The 13,193-nt window shown below is 48.4% G+C and overlaps 2 protein-coding genes across 2 annotated transcripts in view; both read left to right on the forward strand.

The window, feature by feature from the left end:
* LOC125436554 (pyruvate kinase PKM-like) overlaps positions 1 to 12,881 on the forward strand; it is a 34,914-nt gene extending 22,033 nt beyond the window's left edge. The window contains exons 6-8 of the mRNA XM_048503678.1: positions 2,287 to 2,453; positions 3,905 to 4,145; positions 12,699 to 12,881. Coding sequence (XP_048359635.1) covers positions 2,287 to 2,453; positions 3,905 to 4,145; positions 12,699 to 12,881 — 591 coding nt within the window. The remainder of the gene's footprint in view (positions 1 to 2,286; positions 2,454 to 3,904; positions 4,146 to 12,698) is intronic.
* Positions 12,882 to 12,955: 74 nt separating this feature from the next.
* FDPS (farnesyl diphosphate synthase) overlaps positions 12,956 to 13,193 on the forward strand; it is a 34,706-nt gene continuing 34,468 nt past the window's right edge. The window contains exon 1 of the mRNA XM_048491776.1: positions 12,956 to 13,047. The gene's annotated coding sequence lies outside the window, so the exon portion shown is untranslated. The remainder of the gene's footprint in view (positions 13,048 to 13,193) is intronic.

Below are 13,193 nucleotides of genomic sequence, written 5' to 3' on the forward strand. Positions count from 1 at the left end.
GGCAAGGAGATTGTAAACCCCTTTGAGTCTCCTACAGGAGAGAAAGGGGGGATATACATCTAAACTCTTCTTCTTCTTCTCCTGACTGTCCCGTCAACCAAGGAAGCTCGTTTGGTACACAAAACAGGGACTTTTCTGGGGCGGCCCCCATAGGATCGCCTGCCAACCAGCAAGGGAGAGGGTGGGGAACTTACCGGCTTCAAACTGAGGCCCTGGCTTCTGTCAGTGGCAATGGGGCAACGCTTCTTCCGGCGTGCAGCAGAACTGACGTCATCACGTCACTGGCGTACATGGATGCTCTGGTATTTGGGCAAAAACTCTACGGTAGAAGCTGTTTTGACCATAGAGTTTTGTGCAAAGCATCAGAGTATCCACCCGTGGCACTGTTGTGATGATGTCACTTCTTGTACACGCCAGAAGTGATGTCACTGCATTGCTGACAAGAGAGACCTAGGCCTCTGTTTGCTGCTGGTAAGTCTCCCTGTCGGCTGTCAGGGGGATCTATGTGACTGAGATGCATTCCTAACGCAATGTAACTGCGTAAAACAAATCAATGCTGCTAAAAGATATATATAACCAGCCTGCTATATGTTACCACTACCATCTGGAGCATTCCTTCCATGATCTTTGCTTTATGGCTTCACATGCTTTGTAGATAACTAGGCTTTCCCTGACACCCTGGACCCATGGGAAACAGAGTTTGCAGTTGGCTGCCTCTGCATAGTAACCTGCTTTCCTTGGGGGGTCTCCCATCCGAGTACTTCCCTACCTAGCTTCCAAGCTCTGAGAAACTTGGTTGAGTGTTGGCTAACTAGCCTGCTAATCAGTTAAAACGTATGGCGCCACCATGGGAGACTTGCACACATCTGCAGATGCTTTGTTTGCGAGTGTTCCCAGTGCATGTCTTGTGGCAGGGAGTTCCACAACTTAATTATGTGAGGTAGAAAGATATAAAGGCTGGTTGTTGTGGGTTTTCCAGGCTGTGTGGCCATGATCTGGTAGATCTTGTTCCCAACATGTGCACAGTGTACAACAGACTTCTGTCTGTGATACACCTCTGAAGATGCCAGCACAGATGCAGGTGAAATGTTACGAACAAGATCTACCAGACCACAGCCACGCAGCCCAGAAAATCCATCACAACCAGTTGAATCTGGCTATGAAAGCCTTCGACAATAAAAATAAAGGCTGATTTCCTACTGCCAGCTTTTCCCTGCCCTCACCCCACTCTGGCTCAAGAAGGTGACCCAGAAGTGCTCTCACTTTCCCCACAGAAAGTGGGTAATTGGTCATAGAGAGCAGCAGTGGCGTAGGAGGTTAAGAGCTCGTGTATCTAATCTGGAGCAACCGGGTTTGATTCCCAGCTCTGCCGCCTGAGCTGTGGAGGCTTCTCTGGGGAATTCAGGTTAGCCTGTGCACTCCCACACACACCAGCTGGGTGACCTTGGGCTAGTCACAGCTTCTCGGAGCTCTCTCAGCCCCACCCACCTCACAGGGTGTTTGTTATGAGAAGGGAAGGACAAGGAGATTGTCAGCCCCTTTGAGTCTCCTGCAGGAGATAAAGGGGGGATATAAATCCAAACTCCTCCTCCTCCTCCTCCTCCTCCTCCTCCTCCTCCTCCTCCTCCTCCTCTTCTTCTTCTTCTTCTTCTTCTCATTGAATGATCATGTTCTGATACCCTGGAGGGCATGAGAGCCAGCGTGCTGTAGTGGTTAAGAGCAGGTGGATTCTAATCTGGAGAACCGGGTTTGATTCCCCACTTCTCCACCTGAGAGACTGAGGCTTATCCGGTGAACCAGATGTGTTTCCACACTCCTACATTCCTGCTGGGTGACCTTGGGCTAGTCACAGTTCTCTCGGAACTCTCTCAGCCCCACCTACCTCACAAGGTGTCTGTTGTGGGAGTGGGGAAGGGAAAGGAGCTTGTAGGCCACCTTGAGTCTCCTTACAGGAGAGAAAGGTGGGATATAAATCCACACTCCTCTTCTTCATCCGTGTGACAAAAAAAGGGGATAGTTTCTCATTAACCACCCCCTCTGCAGTTAGGGTGGGGCCCGGAGATCTCACAGGATCACAACTGATCTCCACAGGACAGAGATCCGTTCCCCTGGAGAAAATTACTGTTCTGGAAAGTGGATTCTGCAGCATTATATCCCACTGAGGTCCCTCCTCTCCGCAAAACTCACTGACCCTAAGATCCATCCGCTAATCTCCAGGGATTTCGCAACCTGGAATTGGCAGCTATATCTGCGCCGGAAGTCGTTTGACAATCCTCTGCCCCACAGATCGCCCGGGAAGCCGAGGCCGCCATGTACCACCAGCAGCTCTTCCAGGAGTTACGCCGCCTGACCCCGCTGAGCCAAGATCCCACAGAGGTGACGGCCATCGGTGCCGTCGAGGCCTCGTTCAAGTGCTGCGCGGCCGCCATTGTCGTCCTCACGACGTCTGGCAGGTGAGGAAGGGGGCCGGTTCGAAAACTGAAAGGCCCCCCTTTGCTATTTTTCCTCTGGATCGACCCTTCTGGGAGATGGGAATCACCAGTTCCGACCGCATCTTGACCTTAGAGCCAGCGTGGTGTAGTGGTTAAGAGCAGGTGGGTTCTAATCTGGAGAACCGGGTTTGATTCCCCCACTCCTCGACCTGAGTGGCAAAGGCTTGTCTGGTGAACCAGATGTGTTTCCGCACTCCAACATTCCTGCTGGGTGACCTTGGGCTAGTCACAGTTCTCTCAGGACTCTCTCAGCCCCACCTACCTCACAAGGTGTCTGTTGTGAGAGCAGCAGTGGCTTAGTGGCTAAGAGCAGGTTCACTCTGATCTGGAGGAACCGGGTTTGATTCCCAGCTCTGCCACCTGAGCTGTGGCGGCTTATCTGGGGAATTCAGATTAGCCTGTGCACTCCCACACACGCCAGCTGGGTGACCTTGGGCTAGTCACAGTTCTTCTGAGCTCTCTGAACCCCACCTACCTCACAGGGTGTTTGTCGTGAGTGGGGAAGGACAAGGAGATTGTAAGCCCCTTTATTTTTATTTTATTTTTATTTATTTATAATCAGTTTTGTATACCGCCCCTCCCTCGAAGGGCTCTGGGCGGTGAACAACACAATAACAAACAATCGCATTAAAACCCCATTTAAAACAGCGGATTAAATAAAATTACATCGGCATCCCGCATAAAACTTCACAAACCACCCTGGAAAGAGCACACAGGAGAGCGGAGGGCCCCCATAGAAATAAAGGGGCCCAGAGTGTAAAAGGGGGGGGGAGAGTGGCGCACATCAGCGGCCGGCCCCTCCCAAAGCCCGGTGGAACAATTCAGTCTTACAGGCCCTGAGGAACTCTCCAAGATCCCGCAGGGCCCAGATAGCTGGTGGTAAAGTGTTCCACCAAGCAGGGGCCAGGGCTGTAAAGCCCCTGCGAGTAGAGGCCAGCCGCATCATCGAGGGGCCAGGGACCACCAGTAAATTGGCCTCTAACGAGTCTCCTATAGGAGAGAAAGGGGGGATATAAACCCAAACTCTTCTTCTTGTGGGGAGAGGAAAGGAAAGGAGCTTGTAGGCCACCTTACAGGAGAGATACAAATCCAAACTCTTCTTCTTCTATGTAGAGGAAGTTATAGCAGTATCGCCTGGAAGTGACCTTTGCATGGATAACAGTGGCTAGGTTGGGGAGAGACAGATAGGGCACCAACTGCTCAGTCTGGTAGAGATGAAAAACTGCCACGCTGGTATATTTGTGACCCGGGCCTCCATAGAAAGGGGGCCTCCAGTGTCTCACCCAGTGAGTATAGGTGTTAATTCAGCTGACTTGGAGTTTTGTCCGCCCCGTTGCCCGCTCTTGGTAGCCCTAGCACTAAGGAGGAATTTTGATCGACCCTTTCACCCTTTTCTTCCTCGCATGACTCAGATCTGCCCAGCTGCTCTCCCGCTATCGTCCACGGGCCCTTATTATTGCCGTGACACGCAACGAGCAGGTGGCCCGGCAGGGGCACCTGAACCGTGGCATCTTCCCAGTCTTGTGGCGTGGCGCTAAGCAAGAGGTGTGGGCAGACGACGTCGATCGGCGTGTGCAGTTTGGCATGGAGATAGGTGAGTTGCAGAAATGCAGTCCGGCCTCCACCTGGTGGCGGTCCTCTATTCCTCTTCTGGTAAGGCTGCTGTTTCTTTAGCTGCTGCAGAAACGACAGCCAGCAATTCTACAGGTAAAGCTCACACTCGCGACGTTTCCAGGTCAGAACAAGGGGACCTGTGAAATGACTGTTTCTCATGCAGTGCTTAAAAGTACTAAAGTTCTTCCAAATTGGGGTGCTGTGCGGTTTCCGGGCTGTATGGCCGTGTTCTAGCAGCATTCTCTCCTGCTCGGGGGTCGCATAACTAGCAGGAGAGAACGCTGCTAGAACACGGCCATACAGCCCGGAAACCAGACAGCACCCCAGTGATTCCGGCCGTGAAAGCCTTCGACAATACATTCTTCGAAATTGGGGGCAGCAATAACTCTTCCTTGGTTTATGCCATATAAACACAGCAGGTCAGATCCCTCGGGATGCTTCCCGAATTCTCCTCAATTTCTCAATTTCTTTCCAGATTCTGGAGTCCCGAATTGCCCAGTCTTGTTGTTGAAGGGGAATGAATCACCTAGTTTTGTTGTTGAGTGGATGCATTAGGATTGGAAACTTCCATTTTTGGGGGGAGGTTTTTTTATTTTACTCCAAATGTTATATGAATTACTGGTCCTCTGTAACCAACTGCAGCTTTTAATACTTTCTATTAATTTCCCTCTGCTCGCTAGTAACGTCCGTGTGTATACTAAGAAACGTTGCAAATGGCTCCGGCTCTCGTTGAAGCCAGCCAGATATCCCTCCCCCCCCCTCCAGGATCATTAAAAGGTGCCCCTCTGATGAATGGAGGGGCCTACGAGTAGATCTATGGGGTCTTTGGGGGCCATTTTACCAATGCACAGAAGCGTATATTCCAGTGGTGGGATCCAAAAATTTTAGTAACAGGTTCCCATTGTGGTGGGATTCAAACTGTGGCGTAGTGCCAATGGGGCTGGGCTGAGCACGACACGGGCAGCCGGGGGGTGTGGGCATTCCTGGGGCGTGGGCTGTGGCAGGTTGACGAACTGCCGCTGCAGCTTGGTCCATCGGCGTAGGAAAGCGAATGCCACGCGATGGCATGCCAGGCTGCCACGCACGCCGGTGCACCTCCTGCTAGACTGCTTCAAGTTCTGCGCGCTACTGCTGAGAGGAGGGGCATAACTAAGGCCAAAATCACAGGGCAAAATCACCAATTAGCAACCCCCTCTCGGCACACACAAATAATTAGTCACCTACTCTCGGGAACCTGTGAGAACCTGCTGGATCCCACCTCTGATTAAGACCCCAAGAGGCCCTCAGCACTGAAAAGATTATGGTACCCCGTAGACTCTCTATGTAATTCAAAAGAAAAACAGTAGTAAACTGTAACATATTCTAATGAATAAATATCATTATTTGCATGAAACAAAACACCTGTTTTTTTCCATTGCTTTCTTGTCTGGAAGATACATAGCATTTTTCCTTGCACAAATAAAAGATACAAAATAATGCTTACTGTTGTTTACTTATAACGTTATTTATACTACGAAAAGTTTTCTCCTGCATTCTTCAATTGCACAGTTTTTGATCGTATCCTCAAAATGAATCTCTTTTTGAACTGTGACCATCCGGCAGACGATACAGGTCTATCAAAACTGGGACAAAGAGGCTTAGAGACAGCTTCTGCTCTATAGCTGTGGTGATGCTGAACTCCGCGGCTTCGTGTTGATGTGTTTGGGGCTGTGTAGGGATGGGTGGAGGAAGGGGAAAGTGAGGATGGGGTATGAGTCTGACATTGTATGCATCGAGGAATGCTGCTGTAAATTTCGTTGTGTTACCGCGAATTGCCAGGTAACAATAAGTGATTTCAGCTCAGCAACTTAATGAGGCGCAGGAAGCCGGCGTTTCTTCAAAGCAGGAAGGATTTTATTGCAAGTGATCTCTTGGCACAGCTCAGCAGAAAGGGACCCCACATGGCTGTGCCTCAGCCCCTTTATACATTTCCCAGTAACCCAGAAAAGGGGTGTAGGGCAGTCCCACCCCCCACAGTGTAAAACCAGGAAGGCGGTCTCCTTCCATCTAATACAGAGAAAAATCCTAGAACGCCAAAGGGAGAAAACAGTCCCTTTGCACATGCTGATGAGATCAAATCCCAGAAGAAAAGCTAGCACCTTCTTGCCTGAGGTGGTTCCTTGGGAGTGTTAGACAGAGACAAGTTCAAAATCAACCAATGAATTCTTGGATCCCTGAAAGTAATGGGATGTGAACAGTCCAATGAGCTTCTGTAGCCTTAGATGAAAACTTCAAACTGTCCAATAGCAAATTAGGGTGACATCCTTTGTGAGTCAAAAGGCCCTTTTGTTATTGAAGATGGGATTACCTGGGTGTTGGTCCAAAGCTAAATTCCAGGAGTAACTTCCTTGTCCCTCTTTAATATCAGACCTTAACTGGCTATTGCTTCTATTCCCTCAGACACAAATTTAAAAAATAACATTTCTAACTTAAACATTAGGAAAACCTTAAAGGATAAACACGCATACTTATACTTATAGGCAGGACTGTACATCTACCTACTGGCAGGGCTCGCTTAAAACTAATAGAACCTTAACCTAACTGAAGAACCTTATTAAACTAACATCCTAAACTGCAGGCACATCATAAATTCAACTTAAAAGGGGCTTTTATTACATCCTAGAAAGGCATAAACAAGAGGGAAACCATATAGCATTGGCACAATCATGCATATACATTCTTTGTGAACCTTATGAAGGCTTCTGAACCACACAAGTCTCCGTGTCCAGGCATGGAGCCAGTGTAGCTAGGCAACCTGACTTCAGGAAAATATTTTGTTTATTTTCCCATTGGTAACAGTTGTGCGTGCACAATGACAATAAAATGCTTATGCTTATGATGTAACAAATCTGCTTCAATACTTAGCAGAGATAAGGCATATATTATTAACCTTTTCAAAGCTATAATTATATTATTTTTCTTTCATATGTTGCGGGGCCTTCTTTTGATGGGCCCTTGTTCAGCTGCAAGACTGCACCGTGGTCCATTGTAAATTTGGCACTGGAAAAACCCCATCTATGGGGCCCCCTTTACTTGAGGCCTTATTCACATGCTTATTTTCCTTAATGGTTAATCCAGGGACAATGCAGAATCGAGAGGTACAATTACATCCTTTGATCCAGACACTAGAGTCCTACTGATATAACCCAGAATCGCACTGGCCTTCTTGGCCGCTGCGTCACACTGCTGACTCATGTTCAGTCCAAAGCCCCACTCTGCGATGGAAGCTTACAGGGTGACCTCAGTGTTACAACGGAGTAACACATTAAAACAAAGAAGCTCAAGCCGATACAGAATAAAATCAGAGAGATCTTTATTCGGCCAACTGCGGGCAAGACAATATCAGGGGAGCCACGCCTAAAATGGCGACGTGTTCTCACTTTTATAGTATTCACGACAAGCTATATCAAAATGGCAGCAAAGAATACACCCCAAAATGCCCACATCATCAATCAATCACACAAAAGGTGGATATTTTCTCTGTTCCCACAGCCCTTTGGGGTTGTCCAAAATCCTCATTGGAAGATGTCAGCGTTTCACTCTTTGACCTTATATGAATCAAAAACCCTTGTTTCTCTTATCATGTATGTTTCAAGTTGCCCTATGTTTTAGACAAAGAGCCTAAACTTTCCCCTAGTCCTTCCTATTGTCTCAGGAAAGCAAAGGGCAACTTTAAGGTATCTTTTGGGTACAACAGGATCTTGAAAACAGTCTGGCTTGCACATTTTGTAGAACTGTGAACAAAAGGGGCATTTTTGGAGCTATTTGGCTAAGCTAGCAGCAGTAAAAGAATAGGTTTAAGGCCTGCACGATTTCTTTGGTCGGCAGCATTATGGTTGCCATCTCTCCATTATAGGAAAAATAATGGAGGGAAAGAAGAAATAACCTTTCTTGTTGAATCCAAAACCCTTTTCTCTCTCTCTCTCTCTACATTCTCTTTTCTTTCTGTCTACATTCTTTCTCCCTTTTTGTCTACTTTTCTTTCTTCTGCGCCTACATCAGCCCAGTCATATACTCTCAACCTAACCTACCTCGCAGGATTGTTGGAAAGATAAAACGGAGGGGAGGCAATGTCAGCCACTTAATAATGCACGTTCAATCCACTTTTACAATTGTTTGCAAGTGGATTTTGCTATTCTGCCCAGTACAATCCAGCTGCAAAGTGCATTGAAAGTGGATTGAAAGTGCATTATTCTGCAGGTGTGGAAGGCGCCTTGATCTCCACATGGAGATCTTGGGTAAGGCGAGCCGGCTGGCCCCACTCCTGACCTGCACGTGGGGGCGGCGCAGGTCCGCTTGCCAGCATTCAGCTGTATAAAACCCATAATTTCTCAGTACCATCAGACAGAGCGTTCAGTTGAGAAATTCACTGTAAGGTAGTGAATTTCTCAATATAGGTTTATATGGATTATATAGATTTTATCTATGTAGTTTTATCTATATAGTTTTACTAGTGGGCCCGGCCACGCGTTGCTGTGGCAATTGTCCTTCTCATCACAGTCCGCAACCCACACAGATGTCCATGCAGGTCCAATGATCCCCAGCATAGCCTTTTGGGGTGGTCAAATGGAATCCCTCTTTCCCTTTTCAATGCACATCGTTATATGGTGCTGTCTCGTTTTTTTAGTATAAGGTAACCCTTTCCATTCCACAACGGAACTGTCCAGCGTGCGAATCCTGCTGTCCATGAGGCTGGTTGACACGCACAGTCCTGGCCTGGGTAAGGCAGAACTGGGGCAAGGAGGCTATCCCAGTCAGGCAGCAGAGGCAGGGCAGGGGTGCAGGGCAGCTCCAAAGATCGGCGAGAGCCAGCTCCCTGGGTCTACAGTAAAGGAGCCACGTGCAAAAGAAGCTGGAGCCGGGTAGTGTTGGTTAACCCCCACCCCGCGGATTTTCTTAGAAGAAAAAGGCAAACTCCAGCTCGCTTTTGGTAAAAGAGAGCTGTGGCGAATATGGGTGAGGAAGTGGGAAAGTGGTGGTTGGATGTGAGGGAGGGCAGAGTGAGGTGTGTGAGGATGAGCTGGATGTGCGTTGTGTGGGAGCAGTGGGTGAGGCACAGAGAGTGAAAACTACCTGTGTGTGGGGGGGGAACCCCACCTGACGTCTCACATGTGTATGTGTTTCACTTCCACTCGTATTACCTAACAGTGTTGCCAATTTACTGTTCTCGCTGCTCATCTCTGGCCATCGGCGCGAACATCCTAAGCCACAGGTGTCAAACTCGCGGCCCTCCAGATGTTATGGACTACAGTTCCCATCACCCCCTGCCAGCATCATGCTGGCAGGGGATGATGGGAATTGTAGTCCATAACCTCTGGAGGGCCGCGAGTTTGACACCTATGTTCTAAGCCCTCATCCCAAGCCCTCAGGTCACAGGCAAACAGGCTACACGAACATTCTAAGGATGACAGCTGAACACAAACAGCTTCATGGCCTGGTGCGCCAGGAAAAAGACATTTTACCTGGCTCAGGTGTGGACTTCCGGCAATTTGAAGGTCCGATTACCTGCCCGGAACGGGGAGGGACGTCCTGTGAAAATTTGGGGGCGATCCGTCCAGCAGCTTCTGAGGGAGACCATCAGGGACAAACACTCTGTTAGATTTTTATATATATATAGATACCGTATATACCGGCGTATAAGACGACTGGGTGTATAAGACGACCCCCCCACTTTTCCAGTTAAAATATAGAGTTTGGGATATACTCGCCATATAAGAGTACCCGGCGTATAAGACGACCCCACACTTTACAGATGATTTCCCAGGGTTCAAAAGTAGTCTTATACGCCAGTATATACAGTAGATATAAACAAAGCTCTACTGACTTTTGACAAAGAAAAATACTGACCCCGAAACCAGATAACTACAGACGTTGCCGCATTTTTAACAAAAGGCGATGAAGATTCGAAACCAGGGGCGTAATGCCCATTGGGCAAGGTGGGCAGCTGCCCAGGGCATCATCTTGTGGGGGGCATCAAAATGCAGGGTTCGTTTTTGGGTATTTTTAGTGGTTTTCCATTTTTGGCCTGCAGGGGGCGCAGTTTTTAGGCTAGCGGCACCAAAATTTCAGTGTATCATCAGGAGACTGCCCTTATGCTACCTCCCAAGTTTGGTGAGGTTTGGTTCAGGGAGTCCAAAGTTATGGACTCCCAAAGGGGGTGCCCCATTCCCCATTGTTTCCAATGGGAGCTAATGGGGTAGCCCCCATTTCCTTAGCAAAGAATGGGGGATGGGGCACCCCCTTTGAGGGTCCATAACTTTGGACTCCTTGAAACAAACCTCACCAAACTTGGGAGGTAGCATAAGGGCAGTCTCCCGATGATACACTGAGATTTTGGTGCTGATATGTCTAAAAATGCACCCCCTACAGGCACCAATGTCATGGTGCAAAAATAATTTTTGGTTGTAGTGGAGTGGCCGCTCATAGGTGGGGGGTATCCAACTCAGGTTTTGCCCAGGGCTACAGTTTGCCTCGTTACGCCCCTGTTCGAAACCTCAAAGTCACTTCTGCCACTCGCACGGCTGGAGTTTGATCCCCCTGCGGGTCAGATGTCCTGGCGGCTGGCTCATGGTCATCCATCCATTTCTTGGTCAGTAAAAGAGTACCTAGCTCATAGCTAGGGGGTAAAGAATAGCCGGGGAAAGCAATGGCAAACTACCCCACAAAGAGGCTTGCCTGCTTGCAGTGGTACCCCAGGGTCGGATACGACTGAAGGGGAAACTTTACCTTTTTTAAACTTAGGAGCAGCAGTGGCGTAGTGGTTAAGAGCAGGTGCATTCTAATCTGGAGGAACCGGGTTGGATTTCATCCCGCTCTGCGGCAGGCTGTGGGGAGGCTTATCTGGGAATTCAGATTAGCCTCATGCGCACTCCCACGCCGCGCCAGCTGGGCCGTCACCTTGGGCTGAGTCACAGCTTCTCGGAGCTCTCTCAGCCCTCCACCTACCTCACAGGGTGTTTGTTGTGAGCGGGGAAGGGCAAGGAGATTGTAAGCCCCTTTGAGTCTCCTGCAGGAGAGAAAGGGGGGATATAAATCCAAACTCCTCCTCCTCCTCCTCCTCTTCTTCTTCTTCTTCTTCTTCTTCTTTGCATGCTGATAAAAGGTGTTGTTGTTATATAAAATCTGTGCTCATGTCCCAGATAAATGTTGGGCATGAGAGAAAAACAAGGCTGACAATATCTTCTGGAATTTTACATAAGAATTCAAACTTTGGGACATAAAGCTACAGGACTATCTAGCATATGATAGAGTGTTCTGCTGACCACAAAAAAGAAGAAGATTATTTGCATATTTGAACGTGATCAGTAATGCAATCTAATTTAGAAACACTATTTAATTTAGAATTAATAAATCTAATTTAGAAATACAGTGGGTGCAACTGTAAGAAAACGAAAGTGATACTGATAGCCGTCCGGACCCCTTTTGATGCTCTTTTGTCAAAGTGCTACGTTTAACATTGCAAATGATATTTTTTGAACAAGTCGACACTTGAATCCGATTCTCTAACTTCAAAAGAGAATCGGGACCACTCTGGCATTCAGAGGCCCACCCATTCAGCTTCTGCTAACTACACTGTCTTCTTTTTTATGGAGAAAGGTTGCCCAAGGTCACCCAGCAGGCTTCAGGTGTAGGAGTGGGGAAACAATTCCAGTTCATCAGATAAGAGACTACTGCTTGTGTGGAGGAGTGGGGATTCGAACCTAGTTCTCCAGATTACAGTCCACCTGCTCTTAACCAATACATCATACTGACACGCAAACTGAATAGTTTGCCCACCCCTTCTCTCAAGTGGGCGTCTTTGATAGGGCTGCCAGCTGAGTTGGGAAATGCTTAGAGATTTCAGGAGTGAAAGCTGGAGAGGTTGGGAGTTTGGGAGGGTATGAGGCCACACAGTCCACCTTCCAAAGCAGGTATTTTCTCAAGGGGTCGCCTGGAGATCCATGATAATAGTGGGAGATCTCCATGGGCCACCTGGAAATTGGCAACCCCAATCTTTGATCGTGGGTGCTTGGATCCAAACCAGCCCTGCATTCTTCATGCACTGGAATAGCCATAGGGTGAAACTATGCTATTTATTGTAATTTGTCCTTAAAGCTTTTCATGTATACATTTTTAAAATTATTTATTGTATTGTTTAATTATATTGTTTAATTATATTGTTTAATTATATTGTTTAATTAATATATATTGTTTCATTGTAAGACGCCCTGAGCCCCCTAGGAGATTTGGCGGGGTAAAAACGCAACAAATAAATACATGAAATAAACAAGTGTTTCATTAGCTTGCTCGTTTGTCCTCTTTTTTTGTTTTTACATGCATTTAAATAAAGGACAAACATACTTATGTGCAACGTTTAAAAATGAGCACGATTCACGAGCAGAAAGTATTTTCCTGGCTGCCCTGACAAAGAACTCTGCTAGTCTCGGAAGCTGACGCGCTTTCCGCAAAACCCGCAATTACTCCACACCCACTGGTCAATTCTCCTCCCACGTCGCTATGTGGAGACGCTCCGAGGATTCCCTCTGCGTCACTCCAGCCGCTTTCCCTCACTAGCCAATCCACAACTCCCTTGGGGTCAAGCTCCGCTCCTCCGCTCCTTCCGATTGGTTCCGACGACCATGGGCCGTCCTCATACGATGGAAACAGCCAATCCAGGCGGTGGAGCCGGCATGGTCCCTTTTTCGCCCCACGGACATGGGCCACGCCCTCTTTCGCACTGCCTTTCGGGAAGCGTAGTCCTTTTGAGGGCGGCCTTGCGCTCGCCCCTATGGGGTAGGGACAGCGTGACGACTACAAATCCCAGAATGCACCTGACCTCTCAGGAATTTCTGTCTGGCTCCCTAGTTATGTAGCCGGCAATCCGGAGTGGAGCCGGAGTGGCGCCTTGGAGTGGCAGGAGCAGGTGAGAGCTGCAAGGGGTTGCCTTCATTTCCTTTCTCTTTTTGCTATCCCGGGTCACTGGTGTTTTGCACGGGTGTTTTGCGAGGTCTGTTAGACAGCCGGGGAGGCGGCGGGGCCACACTGCCAGGCTGGCGGCTGGGAGCCCCC

Source organism: Sphaerodactylus townsendi, linkage group LG01, assembly GCF_021028975.2.
Source record: "Sphaerodactylus townsendi isolate TG3544 linkage group LG01, MPM_Stown_v2.3, whole genome shotgun sequence".
In the NCBI taxonomy this organism is placed as follows: Eukaryota; Metazoa; Chordata; class Lepidosauria; order Squamata; family Sphaerodactylidae; genus Sphaerodactylus; species Sphaerodactylus townsendi.